Consider the following 16,302-nt stretch of genomic DNA (forward strand, 5'->3'; position numbering starts at 1 on the left):
ACATACGAAAACTGAAATATTAAAGAACTTGAAATGAAAAAAGTGTGTTTCGTAAACCTGTTTTAACTTTCACTGTAGGAGCTCATTGCGTGGTTAATGAACAATTATCGATATAGAGGTGAAAGTAAACGTGTTGCGTATTTTACTTTCGCTTACTTAGATCGTAACTGTAATAAGATCATGGTGTGCAAAATTTACTAATTAATATGGTTTAACATTTAATATCTCGATAATAACCATAAAAAAAATTTTAATTAAAATCGCATTTTCTGTTTCACGAAATAAATGAATAAATTTTTTATTTTCACAAATTCAGTGTAGATGAACATCGCTGTACCAAATCGATAAACAAAACAGAAATGTCATTCGATGACGAATGTCACATTTGAGGTATTTACGTGTTGCGTGGAACTATGTGAAAATGGAATGTTTTAAGTAAGTTAATTAATTATATTGAAGTCAATTAAACGTTAATCGACCGAATTTTCAGCAGGCTTGGCAATCTAGAGTGTATGAGTTGCCCGAACAATGGCGTGTATCCTAATAAAGAGTGAGTACACGTTCAGAATCTGATTACTCTAATTTCTTCAGACCTGATGTACATTGCAATGTATACAGATTTATAAATAAGGCTTGAGATATCTTTTAAATAAAATTGATCTCTGTTTAAGCAAAAGGATATTGAAAATAGTTTAGTATTAATGCAACATAGGGCTAAAAACATTAAAAATATTAATTTTGTTGCGAAGTATATCATGCTGTACGCGAAAAATACTTATTTTATCAGAAAGAAAAGAGTTACATGTCTCCTCCATTAAAAAAAATAAAATGAAAATGACAATGATAAGAAACGAGTCATTTTTATAATTATTGCAAAATTGAATAAATTTTAATATGTTCCATAGAAGCTTGATAACGAGTAAAAAAAACACAAAATTGTTGCTATGCAAGAGCAACTGCCGACATCCGTTCACTGATCTAAAAATAAATACGCGTATTCAATAATAGTATCGAGTCCAGTTTTATTTTTATCTAACAAGATGAACGTCATTAGTAAGAAGCGCCAATTTCAATGAAAATGATCTAGAAATCCGTAAATACAATGATAGCTAAATGTTTCCACAGAATTTTTTAGAAAAGGAGGGTCAAAATTTGGAAAATTTTACTTGATCGCTGGCGATATTGCGTTGGTTAGTTTAATGAACCGTGAAGTTTGTCATCAAAATATCTCGCAGCAGGTTTATATCTGAGTTTGATATTTAAATTTTTTGGGTTTGGTATAAATGAAAGTGTTTCCAGTTTCTTAAGGTTCCTCCATTCGCCCATTTAAGTGTTGCCATTCAATTTTCCATGCTTTATAGAATTGTTATTTCATTAATATTGTTAATTACTTACACTAACTATGATCAGGCTTTAAATGACACTAAGAATGGAATACCACTACTAGGAAACATAAAAGTCTCTAAAGATTCAAAAAAAGACAAATTTTGTATAATATTTCGATTGGTATCGTAAATATGGTGCCACCTTGTGATAAAATAAGTCTTGAAATTTAATTCATGTATACCTATCTAATCTAATTAATGTTTATTACCTATCATTAATGTTTATTAAATGTTTATTTTAGATACTTCGTATCAACTGATAGTATAAATAGTAAACACTTTAATATCGCGGTAAAACTTCATCTGTATCGCGTGATGTAGAGCATAGTCACTATCATGGGTTGTTTTCTTTTTCCTATTTTTAATCTTAATTGCGTGATCTAGAAATTCGGTACTGCGACTGATGTAACACTACAGATAACATAACGCAAATATGTATCATTGCAAAAACGTTACGATCCCTGAAAATAATGTTTAGTACAGTTATACAACATTTACGAACCACTTGAATCTCTTTGTACGTCGAGCTGATAATTTTTTTAATTTATCACTTTTCAAATATATGGAACAATTCTTTCTTCGCTGTTAATTACTGTTATACATTCAGTTTTACGTATTCGAATTCGAGTAACGAATTTAATTAATCGATTGCTTAATCTTTCTCATGATAATCTCGCACGTTATGTGTTTATTGGTTCGAGCAAACGTTTCTACCGGCGTAATATTCATGTGAAAAGGAATGACTGGACACTTCTAGTAAAAAGAAAGCGAGTGAAAATGACCCTTTAAATTGAAACACTGCCACGTAACGTATGCTTCTAGGAAAACGATTTTTTCAGTTAAGTGTTCAATTTTGAACTGAAAGGAATGTACAGTATGACGACTTGCAATAATATATAGTATTGATTCGGAACGTCAGGTTTTTATAGCGCATACTGAAGTATTGCGCAATTCTGTTAGTTTTCCTTGAGACTGCATTCGCCTTTCTGTCCCAAAAACTTCGATCTTAAGGCCGATTTCTACTACTACGTCGAGGTTGCAAACAAATGGACAGCAGGCATTCACGTTCTTTATCGTACGCACGTCAGTTACGTTTGCGATCTGGTCGAGATCGGAAGGATCGATTTCACTGAACGAAAGCAGTTCCGATAGAAAACGTTCTTGTTTTTATTATTCGCGCAGAAATAACACGGTGTACTTAATCGCCAGATCGAACTTCAACCTACGACGAAATTATGAACAGTTATTTTAATTGAATCGTATCGTTGAATTATAGATTTAGTATAATCATAGTTTTCAATGGGTAGCCCGCAATCGAAGGATACTCGGAACGCACAACGAGCCCACAAAGCGTAAGTCGCGAAATTTTTAAATTGTATTGGCTTTATACTAAAAAGTATTGCGCATTTCAAAACCTCGTTTTGTTTAAATCGAAAAAAAAACTTCGTTTCAAGCGTAATAGTGATCTACGGTCTACCGTCATCGTTCTAAAAATGATCGAAAATACTGGCAGTTTGCTGAATAATATTGCTGAATCTATCATTTTTTTACATGACGTCGCAGTACTTTAATGGCCGTAGAATGTAATCTGATAGTCACGAACAAAATTGATAAGCTAATGTATAATACGTTGTTCCATGCAATCTACGCGACGTAGTTCATTTTATTCGCAACTGAATTCATTTTTCGAGTAAATATCTTCATGAAGGTTTTGTTCTTTTTTTATATCTACGTCCTTTAAAAATAAAAAAGAAATCCAAAGCGGGTTTTAGGAGTTGTGGGGCCCAATTGACACGTTGTTATCGGGCCCGTCAGGTTCACAGTCAAGGTCTGCTTTGACGAAATGATTTATGAAGAATATTACTCTAATAGATACTAAATGACTGTACGTTACCAAACTGTCAGACTACTAAACTTGGATTATGTTTTTTATTTTCAAATCAATATTTGTAAACATTTGTTTCGAAGAAGAAAATTAGATGTCAGAGGTTAAAAAAAAAATCGTCAAAACGATTGATAACCCGACACATTTAATTCCTGTTTTTTTACGCAATTAAAAGTTATTAACTGCGTTCGATGTCTGAATAATTAAGTGAAAGATAACATGATACTGTCTTGAAAATATTAATTTCTATCAATGATTTATCGAAACATAACTCACAGAACAAATTAAAAAGCAACATAATCGCCGATCACGCATGCTTTTAGTTTGATTTGTGCCATTTTTACGTTTATCAGACGACTCGTTTGATTCCCGTACATTAAAACGTACGAACAATCGGGGCCAATTTTAGTAATAAACCAAGGAAGTGAAAATAGGCAAATGCTGATCTATTTACATTTTTGAAATTAAAATAACTAAATTATTACAAAAATTTCAATTCAACTCGAAAAAATAAAAGTAAGCTTAGGAAGAAGTGTCATTATTCAGTGATTCTTAAGGCGTCGTATGCTTTTCAGCCCGCCCCGCGAGCAATTGTATAACTTTTGAAAAAACAAAGGTTCTTTAACGTTGATCAAACAATATCAATAATTTTCTAGACGTTTATCAAGTAACGATTTGCTTGTATCAGTGTTATATCTTTGTTGGGTAATATAATGTATTAGACAGATGACTCATATCAAGTATCATGAGATATTTTTGTGTCTGCAGATTGTTATTGCTTGACAACTTTCAATTTTGCATCGTAGACTGAATATACAAATGTATATTATAATTACATACCGCTATGTAAACATTTATCTAATTATGATTGTTTACATCCTGAATTGTTTATTTACTTGCAATATACTTCAAAGCTTTTTATATTTGACAAGTGAAACGAAAGCCAACATATTTTTGATAGCAGTAAAATTAAGAATTGTATAATACAATTCTTAATTTTAAAACAGAATATTTCCCATTTCATATTGGCAGTAAAGGCTTATTCGAATATACAGCCCTGGGAAAAATTTTAACGGGAGATTTTGGAGGCCAAAATAAGACGAAGATCAACAATATCAATTTGTTCATTGAGGCTTCGTTAAAAAATTATTAAAAAATTACATTAAAAAATTTCGAATCCTTCTGGGAAAATTATTTTCGGTTGCGGAGGTCAATTACAATCATTTTTGGTGAATAGACACACCCCCGAAATCCTACGCACTTCCGAGAAAAAAATTCGAGTAGGTGCTGAAATTTTTTGACAAAATTAAAAAATTTCAAATTGTTCTAAAAAAATTATTTTTGATTGCAGGGGTGAATTACAATCATTTTTGGTGAATAGATATACCCTTGAAATCCTAACCATTTTCGAGAAAAAAATTCAGGAAGGTGGACAACTTTTTCGAGAAAATTAAAAACTTTCAAATCGTTCTGGAAAAATTATTTTTGCCAAAAAATTTTTCCCCGGGGATGGCCGAACACCCTGTATAGAAATTTATCTAAATATTATATGCAGCGTGATTTTAGTTATTTTAACTTTGTACGCCTGATGTCACGTGTACATGTGCGCTGATTATTTACTATGCTGGCTATACTTATCGCCATGACGTGACATAGTCATCCGAGAGTAGCTTAACCCCCATCATAGTTATTGATACTACAGTTTATCGAGAGATGTCATCGAATAAGTGTGGTCGTTTACGGAAATCGCGAATATGACTTCGAAGCGTTTTCTAAAACGGCTAGAGTGTCATTTTACTAGCTTTTTCCATCGGTCGAACCGTTTACATTATGTTGCTAATGATCTTAAGTCTAGCACATGGCAGCACGATCCATGCCATGACAGGTAAAGTAATTGTGTTTTCAAATTATAATTGCCTCTTAATATTGTGCTACCAATATTTCTTCAATAAATAAAAAATAGGTCAGTTTTCTATTCAATCATTAAAACCATAATATTTACGAAGAACATTAAGTTCGTCAATATAATAAATAAAGAACGATAATCGATTTTGACCAAATTCCTTATAACGATTCAACCTTTGAGTTTTGCGTCATCTTCAGAAAATCGACAATAATAATATCTTATGTACAAAACAATGAAATTATAAGTTGAGAAGTCTACTTTTTATAACTCTGGAATAATTGTGGAAGATCGCGCATTCATGACCCATAGTAAACAAAACCATCACGCAATAGTAGCAAACTATTATGCTATAAAAATAAGTCGAACGAATTCATTAAGATTCTGATCCTTTATAAATATTCCTGTCGTTACTTCCATTTAAAAAGAACGTAATTATCTGAATGGTATTGTTAACATCAGTAATGAATTCTTTATTGCATTACTTTAAATTCAGTAGAATATAAAATATCGTTCATGTCTTTTTAAACGACCTATTGTAATTACTGAATATAGATTAATAAAAGCAATTCTGTAAAAAATTATTTTACTCACTACGTACGACATTATTCATGGTCAAACTATAAAATAGAATGATCCCCACTTAATGGGCGAACACATGCGACTGCGCTGTTATATGCTTAGTAACGTAATAAGTTCGCTATGTACCCTCCGCTTTCGTCGCTATCGCTTTCGTGCAAATTCCAACGAAAGTTAACATTTTCATCTACGTATAGGCTGTAAGTTTTTAACTAGTGAGTATTAACACGTAGACTGATATGTTAGCTTTCTTTTATACTTGACATAGTACAAAAAATGCAAATATTAATGTTTCAGCCACCTACTTGTTATTTTATAAAATTCCCAATAACAGTAACACTGTTTAGAGCTTTACAAATATTAGAACTCGTTCACTCTAAGTATTTTAAGGAATCGTAATAACTTCGTAGCTCTAGTCATCAGTGCCTCGAATCGATCGAGTATTCGTCTCTCCATTAAATTGTTTTATCAAAGAATTATTTCTCATTGGCTGCAAAGATTACTCTTTAAATGTAAATGAAACCGCGGTTCCAATCTCGTAGAAAATAAAAAAATGTGACAGAGCGATAGTGCGTCGTATATAATTGATACGTTACCGAAACTTAACCCCACGCCTAACCTCACCTTTGCTCGACATTAGTGCGTCCTACCGTACCGACGTTACGTCTCATCAGCCTTAAAAAGTTTGCTGTTCGTTTCAGGATCCAAATCCGAAGCAGTAGTCAGTCAGTCTGCGACGACAAACCTTCGAGCATGTCGAGTCTCGAGAGAGATCAGCTGGGTAGCCGGGGAAATGGAGATGCTTTGTGTGCCGGCATGTTACGTGGTCTCGACCATCTAAAGAATCCACAGTTAAATAAGGTACGCCCACGTTACGTGTTTCAATATGAAGTACAATTACCATTGTTCGTGACATCGGGAATTGTTCTGACAGTTCGTGGTTTAATATTGTCGTGCTTCGTGCTCGGTAAATTTCGCGTTTTTGAAAATCGTTAACCGTATATTAGTGTATGAACAATGTTCGAACGATATACACGAGAAATGTTATAGCTGGTACTTATTCATTACTCATTATTGTGTTTACTGTCACTGTTTCCATGGTCCGTTCATAAATATCGAGCCGGACGCTTCTATTGAAATCGATAAAAATACTTGGCAAATAAATTGTTTGCATTTTACGAATCAGATGTAAACGACGATTTGGAGAATTGATAGATTAAAACAGATGCTTTGCTAAAATATTTTTGGATGAATTTAATATGGGATAAAGAAACGTGATGGGAAAGTAATATTTAAAATTACTTGAAATCGCGAATATGTTAATAAAACATGTTCATTGATATGCGGTGAAAACGTAGGAGAAATATTTTAAAACAGGATATTCATTGCGTTGCGTTCAATCGGTCACGTAGTTACCGCGTTTCCGAGAAATTCACTTTCACGGAACACAAATTTACGGAATAAAAAGTGGTGGCATGACACCTCGATGATGAAACACGTAGACAATTGATTCGTCTTAAATATGCACTCGACGATCGTTATGTCATGTCTCTCTCACTGTTGAAAGGTCTATGCAAAATCGATCGCCTGACTATCAATTGAAACGCATTACCTGCTATTGAATCGTCACTTTTACTAAAAGTCACGGCAAACTGAATGATATTTTTTTTTGATTCATCCACTTATTTTTGTCATCTGTAAAGATAGCTAGGAATTTTTCCGGAATTTTGGAATTAACGAATGTCCTTTGGATAATTTCTAACATTCCTTTGTGGTTTCTATGAATCAAACATTCCATTGTTCTTAACAAGTACATTGACAGATCCCAACTTGGAAGATCTTATATTCTGTTGAAAACGTGTAAAAATGTATTTTGTGTCGCACAATATTGCACAGCGTTTATTCATCGTTTCTAAAAAATTTTTACCATACACGAGCATCGTTAATGACGGACGGTATAGACAATTTTATGCAACATCGATGTTTAAGTGGATTTTTCATGACTCACTCGCTCCAACGCATACGTTTATGCTTATTCAAGGTGTTGGAACATTCCGCTATTTTTAAAATGTTATATTACTACTTTATTAATCATATCAGGGATAAAAAGAAGTCTTTTGATAGTCCGTTATTATACTTATGAAAAAAGTGAAATTACAGTAAGATAGACCTTGTTACATCATTCAACTGTTTTTTCAAACAATTTATTTCTATCTTTAACCTAGCAGAAGATAGAAACACTTAATTGGGTGACGTACCGTGTATACTATATGATGAAAAGTTTTCCTCTCGAGAGCTATCTGGAATAACAGAAGCTCCAGTCGAACAGGGCTTCTCAAATTGAGGTCTGCAAACTCCCAAGGAAGAACTAAAAAAATAAATAAGAGATAAAATTGATATTAAACAATTAATATCAATATTTATGTCCTAAGTATTGAGTTATCTACGATCTTACATTGTACCATTTATGCACAGAATGACTCAGGAAATTCTATAAAAAAATCAGCAAATTCTATTTAAAATAAAAATAGTGCACTTGCACTTTGCAACTGTCCCCGGATCATCATTGTTTGGGCTATAGTTATAGCTTCCCTCGGCTACTAGATACATACAACCTGTATAAATCTTATCCTTTTGTCGGAAGAATGCAACGGCGTAACAATGTTGTTCTCCAGCTTCACTTCCTGTTACACAATATCTTACGACGCCGCGACAAACCTACGCTATCGCATTCACGAACCCAAGGTTCGTGAAAGAGACGACGAAAATAAACCAAAGCATTCTTCTCTCTCACTCTCTCTTACTTTCGCGTTCCCAAGGACTCAGTCAGATCACGAGCGATACGCAAAGTAACGTTACGGTGCAATGCACTCACGGTTCTCTCGCAGTAGGCCGCGGCTTACTTTGCGCTCAAGAACTCCTAGGGCTTACGTATTGATCGTGGCGAGCGAAGGGTTCCGTTGCTGGAAGTCGAGAACCCTGACAACCGTTTCCAAGGACGATTGTTTGACATGAGGCACAGGATCAGGAGTTGAAAGGAATGATGGACACGGACTGGTGGGACCTTGTACCGGATTTCCACAGAACGCAACGTATCCCCGAGCCTCTGCTCGCTTTGGACGGAAGGGTATTCTTGCTACATTTTCAAACCCACTCTTCTTTTTTATTTCACTCGTTGCACCGCGAGCACCGCTCACCGGTGTTTAGTAAAACCAACTTCGTTGCGTATCGCTGCTCGATATTTAATATTTTTTTAACGGAATGAACTTTTGAATTTTTCTTCTCACGGTTCGTTGTCCTGTAGCAAATTTAAAATGGCGGATCGTTCGTTCCGACGCTTGATAAATTCAGTGGCTGACCATGGCGCACAGGATCTGAAATTAAATCATACGGCAAGGGGTTAAAAAGTATCGACGGAAGTGCTTTGGTATTTTGTTTTGATGAATAATGACCGTGCAGGAAAAAAGGTTTAAGATGTTTCTAGCATAATCATTGATTATTTTTCTGATTACACTTCGCCCAACTCTGCCGTCGAGGGTTTGGAAAAGTCTCGAGACTAGATCGACCTGACAGTAGCGCGTGCATGGTAATTCAATTCGGGCGATAAGTTTCAAGGACGGAGGCTATGCGACTACATCATAAACAGATCACGTTTGCCTTTGAACCGTCTTCTGATGTGTCTGCTTGTTCTTTAACCGCAGAAGTATTGCGGTTATCTGCTTCACGTCGCGACATTAGTCGAATGACATTGGTAATTAACGGTTAATCTCTCTTCTCGAATATTAGGAGCATTTTTTGGACCTCTTCGAAGGACAATTTCTCATTGATCTCTGTGTACTGTCAAAGTAAAACTTCGATAATTGCAAGACAAAAGGGTGTAAAAGTTAAAAAACTAATCCATTAAGGAGGCGTTTTACGTATAAAATATAGCCCCACTATCTGTGACTTGTACTTAACCTTTCGCGTAATCGCGTCTCTTATCAACGAACCACTTTTGTCTCATACAGAAGACTTCCATTGATAATTTCACTTGTTGCTAACTGTCCATCCCTTCCACGTGTTAGCACAATGCAACAAATGAGGCTCGCGTGCAAGTATAGGGGTACAACTGTACTGAGATTTTAACCATTTTAGGGATCCAATCTTTTGCTTGAAATAAATAAAACTGATTTAATTAAAGCATATTTCTGAACCACCTTTTGCACGTTGTAAAATTCATTTATAATTTATTTCTTAGTAATCTTTATTAAATTATTATTGTGGATGATTTCAGATCAGTTATTATCAATATCAGGACACATTGTATTTACTATGAAACTTTATTTGTTCGTAGCCGGCACGATGTGTGTAAAGAAATATTTCGTATAAACCAACTCAATGATATTTGTTATTACGTGATATGATAATGCATAGTCTTTCATTAACCAACTTACGCGATCGACGAAAACCACTTTCTATGCTAGTAGTAGCAAAAAAATATAATAATAACCATGTGTTATTAATATTTATTCCGACAGTATTCAACTGCTCGTAACGTGAATAATTTTAATTTATAATTTCTAAATTTCTTTGAAGGTTATTACGCAAATAAATATTAATAAGAGGCAAGTATAATTAATATTTGTCCCGACAATATTCAACAGCCTATAAAATGGGGAATTTAAATTATTCTCGTGCAAAGAAATATTATTAACATCGTGGTGTTATTCATATTTATTCCAATAAGATTCATCCGTCTACAAAATGAGAAATCGAAATGTTTAATTTTTAGCAATTTTTGATAAGGCTTATTGCGCGAAGAAATATCAATAACGGTAAAATTCCATTGACTTTGTCTTCGTTGAATCATGGCCGCCAAATTTCGAGTTAGAAAACCGTTAGGCGCCCGAAAAACTTGTCTACCCTTGCCCCTATTAGAATTTGTAAAAGTCAATTGCTGTCGACGACGATTGGTCTAGCTGCAGCGTTTGAAGCATTGTCAACGACCCCGGTGGAAAAATACTACTTTCGCTGAGTGCTTTGACCCTTCCACGTAGTTAAATTCAGTTATAAAGGAACACGTTGCCCAATGGAGTCGTTTGTAAAAAGCGCGGCTACTGAAATGGACGCTTTATTATAGAAAATTATTATTAAACTTAATTTACTGAAACGTTTGGACAGTTCAGTTGCATTCAAGCTACCTAATTTCCAATCTCTCTGTGAATTTTGACTATGCTAAACGCTTTAAATACTTTTATTGCTCTCTAAATATCGCTGTGCTTAAATCATATTAATGTCTCGGAGGTCAGACGAAAGTACTGACCGCATGTAAATCGACGCTAAAGAGATTTACATGTTGCAAAAATACCAGGCGCAAAGTCTTCTTGCGGAATGACGTAACTATAATACATTCACGTAGTTCGAATTATAGTTACTTTCACGTTAACTTTGCAGAATCAGAAACGTAAGCAGTCGACTAGAACAGAAATCGTAAATGAATTTGAAGCTATGTCAGATATGTATAATGGCGGTTCAAATCTAGCTGGAAGCATGCTGCAGTAGTACAGAAAAAGCCTTACAATTTTGTATGTTTTTATAGGACGTCCATAGTACTCAAAAGATATAATCTACTTATATTTAATCTAATCAACTGTTATCACTTTCCCAATTTTTATTTTCAAAATTTCTAAAATAATCGATCATGAGCGATTCATTCCACGAAAGGAGGAAAATTTCCATCGCAATAGGAAACGATGCGGACAATTTGAAAATATGTTATTGGACAATTTAATTAATAAATGCACATTCTGTTGCACTTTGAATGCATAATGGTTAAATTCTTTTCATTGCATCGTAGTACGGTTCGTTGACCGTGAATCGATACAGTTCACAGAATAATTGACGCTGCTCGAATAATTGTTTCATTGTATTCTATGGCATATGAATCGTCTGTTTTGTTCGAGCAGAGGGAGTTATCGTGTCTGGATTGATACACGTTAACGACTTGTTTATTCAGCAAATGAAGAATGGCCACAGTTGGCAGTGACAATGCATTCATTGTAGATCTTCAACTGGAAATCATTTTAAACTAATTACTTTCGTATTGCGTTCTTCGATGGATAGTCTGGACTGAACTGTAGGATTTCGACTGTTTAAATTTAAATGATCCATACCCATCCCTCGATGTCTCTTAACGAAACCTAATCTCAGCTGACAAGGAAAGAGTAGATGTGATGGCACACAGTACGTCGAAATTTGGTATTAGAAAGGGCTGCAATGAGAGAAAAAATACTTATGCAGTAAAGAAAATTTCGCAATCGGTAATTTTCATGTTACCTTTATGAAAATAGTATCAGTGGATTGTTGTGGTTCTTTCGATTAAGGCTGCACTGTTTTTCACTTAAGACCAACGAAGAAAAATGTACAATTCTGCAGCAAAAAGTTCCATCTGCATTGGACCTAAAAAAAATACAGATTCAAATGAAAGATATTAATGTTATTTTATTTCATTGTATGTGTATGTTTTATACTCAAAAATATATGTTTTTTATTTTAAAACATAATACTGTATTTTATTTTGAAAAAATTCTCAAAAATGTACACCTTCATCAACCGTACTATCAGGATATCTAATGATGATTGAATTAAAGTTTTCCAGATTCACAGAATTTTTTTTTTTAAATAGATGTTAAATTATTTGTTGAGAAGTTCAATTCTAACGTATAATAGATATATTCTGATTGTAATGTTAAAACGGCTCTGCCTTAGCAAATCAATAACTTCATCGTAATTTCATAAAAATTAATTCTTTTCATTTATTCGTGTCATGTTTACGTCAATACTTTTCTATTACGTTAATAAGAAATTTTAACTTTCAAATCAAGGTTTTACAAATCTTATCTGACCAATATATAAATTATAAACGAGTAATGTTTTTTATACATCGGCGTCATAGCTACATAATCAGACTATGTATTTCAATTTAAATTGAATAAATAATTCAATCTATTTTCGTTAAAATTCTATCTATTTTAACTAATAAACTTTGAGTTTTATTAAATGGAAATTACATAATCTCTGTATAACGACGTAAGCAGAACAAAAATACATACTGTCTTTATTACGAAAGCGATAAAATGGCGACTATATCTATATATTCTGAATATCATTTAGCAGATCAATAGAAGTACTTCTGTTAAATTCACACAACATAACACTGCAAAATAATAAGAACCATATACCTACGTATACATTTGTTTGTTGAACGTTTAATAAAATCTTAATCTGATATATTATCGCGCCGAATGTAACAAACATAAGATAAAAGAAATTTGAGATTGATCAAGTGGCCTTATCTCCAACATATTAAAGTATTACAGAAAGTTAAAAAATATATGAAATGTATATTCAATTAGATACATGTACTATTTTTAATTCATTCGTTAATTTATTCCTTTATACTAATTATAATTTGTAGACGGACTTTCTGGTGACTAGATCAAGCAAACTGATTTATTAAGGACATTGATAGGCATTCGAAAGGTTCTCTTCTTTTTTAATCAAGGTCCCTACATTGTTTTAAGTGCCCCAAGCATCTTGCTCATAAGTAAATTGGTCCTTGAATAAATTGCATGTCGATCATGGAAACTTATTCTCTGGGGGCATTCGTTAATTCGTATGAACGTCGTCATGATGTCTGATCACCATCCCCCAAGCATTAAGAAATTAAAAAAAAAATAGCTATAAACTTGTACAAATAAGTAACTAATATAAACTTGATTATTTAGCTTACTATCACAAATATATTTTTACATATTTCACCCTACATAGAACACATATAAAAAATAAATATGTGCTCTATATAAAGTACTTTTTTAAAATAAATTTAGACATAAGTAAAGAATGCCTCATATTCTTCATGTTGCATTTATGACTCCACCGACACTGAAAAAATGTATTAATTATAATCAAACGTATTGAAAGGTCTGTTCTCTTTATTTTAGGGGATGGCATTTACCATTCAGGAAAGACAAACTCTGGGTATACATGGACTTTTACCAGCAGTTGTGAAAACGCAAGATGAGCAATTAGAACTCTGCCGCTTGAATTTAGATCGTTACCCTGATGATCTCTCAAAATACATCTACCTTATAGGCCTACTTGTACGTATTATATACAAATTATTAAATATTTTTATTCGATACATTTATACTAGAAATATCTTTTTACATTGCGTGGTTTTCACATTTAACGCAAGGTCCTTTTTCTCACTTACGGTGGGAACGCTGCACCTAGAAAAATATAAAATAAATTAGTGTTGGTAAATATAAATTATAAATATTTCATGTTACAGGATAGAAATGAAAAGCTTTTTTACCGCTTACTGGCGGGTGACGTGGGTAAAATGATGCCTCTGGTGTATACACCCACAGTAGGTCTAGCTTGTCAGAAGTTTGGCCTGATATATCGTCGACCACGCGGTATGTTTATAAGTATATACGACAAAGGCCATGTATACGACATTTTGAAAAACTGGCCCGAACACGATGTACGAGCTATCGTGGTCACGGATGGCGAAAGGATACTTGGACTGGGTGATTTGGGCGCCTATGGAATGGGAATACCCGTTGGAAAATTATCTTTGTACACTGCTTTGGCCAGCATTAAGCCTAACCAATGCTTGCCTATTACTTTGGACGTTGGCACAAATACTCAGGTATGATAAATATATTCCAAACTATTGGTAATACTTCCTTGTATGAACAGTTTAAAATATTCTTAACATGCCTCGAAAATTAAATATTATTTTTTGCTTCAGATTTTGTTAGACGATCCTCTGTACATTGGTCACAGACATAAACGCGTCATCGGTGAAGAGTACGATGAATTTTTGGACGAATTTATGACTGCTGTTGTTAAACGATACGGACAGAATACTTTAATTCAGTTCGAGGACTTCGGGAACGCTAATGCGTTCAGATTGTTGAACAGATATCGCGATCATTACTGTACCTTTAACGATGATATCCAAGGAACCGCTGCTGTTGCCGTGGCTGGATTATTGGCATCACTTCGCGTCACAAATACGAAACTCTCTGAAAATAGAATTGTTTTCCAGGGCGCTGGGGAGGTAAGTAATTCTTTGAATGAAGTGTCCAAACAATTTAAAAAATACAATCAGAGTATTATTAACACAAGCTACATTTTCTAGGCTTCGTTAGGTATTGCATGGTTATGCGCAATGGCGATGCAAAAAGAAGGTGTCAGTTTAGAAGAAGCAAAGAGCAAGATCTGGATGGTTGACTCAAGAGGGTTGATAGTGAAAAATCGCCCGTCGGGTGGACTGACAGAGCATAAGATGAAGTTCGCTCGTAATGACCAACCAATAGATACTTTATTGGAAGTGGTGAAGACGGCTAAACCTACTGTCCTCATTGGTGCTGCTGCTGTTGGCGGTGCATTCACGACTGAAATATTGGAAGAAATGGGAAACAATAACGACAGGCCTGTAATCTTTGCTCTTAGCAATCCAACCAGCAAAGCAGAGTGCACAGCTGAGGAAGCATATATTGCTACAAAGGTACAAATAACATTTTTTATATTATCAAAGACCAAGGTCTTGCAAATAGTTGTATTATTTCAGGAAATTAATTTTAAGGTTTAAAGTAGGATTGAGACTATAATATTTGGATATCATTACTATCATATTTATGACTTACACTCCGGATATCTAAAAATTCCCTTGCTCGATTTATTGTTCGTAGGGAAAATGTATATTCGCCAGTGGATCGCCCTTCCCACCAGTGACGTACAACGGTAAAACTTACTATCCTGGCCAAGGAAATAACAGTTACATTTTCCCGGGAGTCGCTTTAGGTGTTATATGCGTTGGTATGCGTACTATTCCTGAAGAAACATTCCTCGTTTCTGCTAAAACATTAGCCGAAATGGTCTCGCAAGAAGACTTGGACCATGGAAACTTGTATCCGCCGTTGCAGGATATTCAAAAGTGTTCGTTGACGATAGCCTGTGAGGTTATGAATTACGCGTATGAAAATAGTAAGAAAATGTGATCTTTATTACCCGATTGACACACGTTGATTATTATTTTACCAACTAAAATTTCTTTTTGCGTAGAGCTTGCATCGGTTCACCCGGAGCCCAAAGACTACAAGGAGTTCATCAAGGCGCAACTATACGATACAAGTTACAAACCATCAATACCTCCAGTATATTGCTGGCCTGAAGTATAAATTTTACTATTACCATTACATACGAAAAACTTCGATAAAATTTAAGTATGTTGGGTACTCACATGTGTCAAACATGTATTTAATGATGTTTTTTTTTTTTGCCTTTATGCTGCCTGTTGAGCAGGCATAAGATGTTCTGTGCAGATGTGTATGAGCATGTATGTGTGTGTGTTTATGTGTAGAAAGCATCTTCTTTTCAGAGGAAAAATGTATTTCAAGATTGTATGAATCACCGTTCACTTTAAATTATTGGGATGAAGTTTAATTTACTGCTTGTAATAATAAATTTGCAACGATTATTTGAAAGAAATGTGTTTT

At 34.1% G+C, this 16,302-nt stretch overlaps 1 protein-coding gene across 3 annotated transcripts; it reads left to right on the forward strand.

Annotated features, from left to right (window-relative positions):
- The first annotated feature begins 2,455 nt into the window (after positions 1-2,455).
- Positions 2,456-16,286, forward strand: LOC122402390 (NADP-dependent malic enzyme). Of its 3 annotated transcripts, none has more exons than XM_043405128.1 (8): positions 2,456-2,737; positions 6,454-6,613; positions 13,735-13,893; positions 14,085-14,447; positions 14,550-14,861; positions 14,943-15,311; positions 15,496-15,790; positions 15,869-16,286. In XM_043405128.1, exons 1-8 carry the CDS (start codon positions 2,685-2,687, stop codon positions 15,982-15,984), a joined length of 1,827 nt encoding a protein of 608 aa, XP_043261063.1. In that variant the 5' UTR covers positions 2,456-2,684; the 3' UTR covers positions 15,985-16,286. The 3 variants fall into 3 exon arrangements, with proteins under 3 accessions (XP_043261063.1, XP_043261061.1, XP_043261062.1); XM_043405126.1 differs by lacking the exon at positions 2,456-2,737 and adding an exon at positions 5,003-5,155; XM_043405127.1 differs by lacking the exon at positions 2,456-2,737 and adding an exon at positions 5,861-5,952.
- Positions 16,287-16,302: the final 16 nt, after the last annotated feature.

Source organism: Colletes gigas, unplaced genomic scaffold (genome assembly GCF_013123115.1).
Source record: "Colletes gigas isolate AHSC1104 unplaced genomic scaffold, ASM1312311v1 Colletes_gigas_Sc00035, whole genome shotgun sequence".
In the NCBI taxonomy this organism is placed as follows: domain Eukaryota; kingdom Metazoa; phylum Arthropoda; class Insecta; order Hymenoptera; family Colletidae; genus Colletes; species Colletes gigas.

Bases quoted from the DNA above. Each gene is read 5' to 3' on its own strand.
- LOC122402390 (XM_043405126.1), top strand. From the start codon at position 5,025: ATGACTTCGAAGCGTTTTCTAAAACGGCTAGAGTGTCATTTTACTAGC. The intron at 6,614-13,734 runs GTACGCCCACGT...TCTTTATTTTAG, and splicing joins AGAATCCACAGTTAAATAAG to GGGATGGCATTTACCATTCA. The intron at 15,312-15,495 runs GTACAAATAACA...TATTGTTCGTAG, and splicing joins AAGCATATATTGCTACAAAG to GGAAAATGTATATTCGCCAG.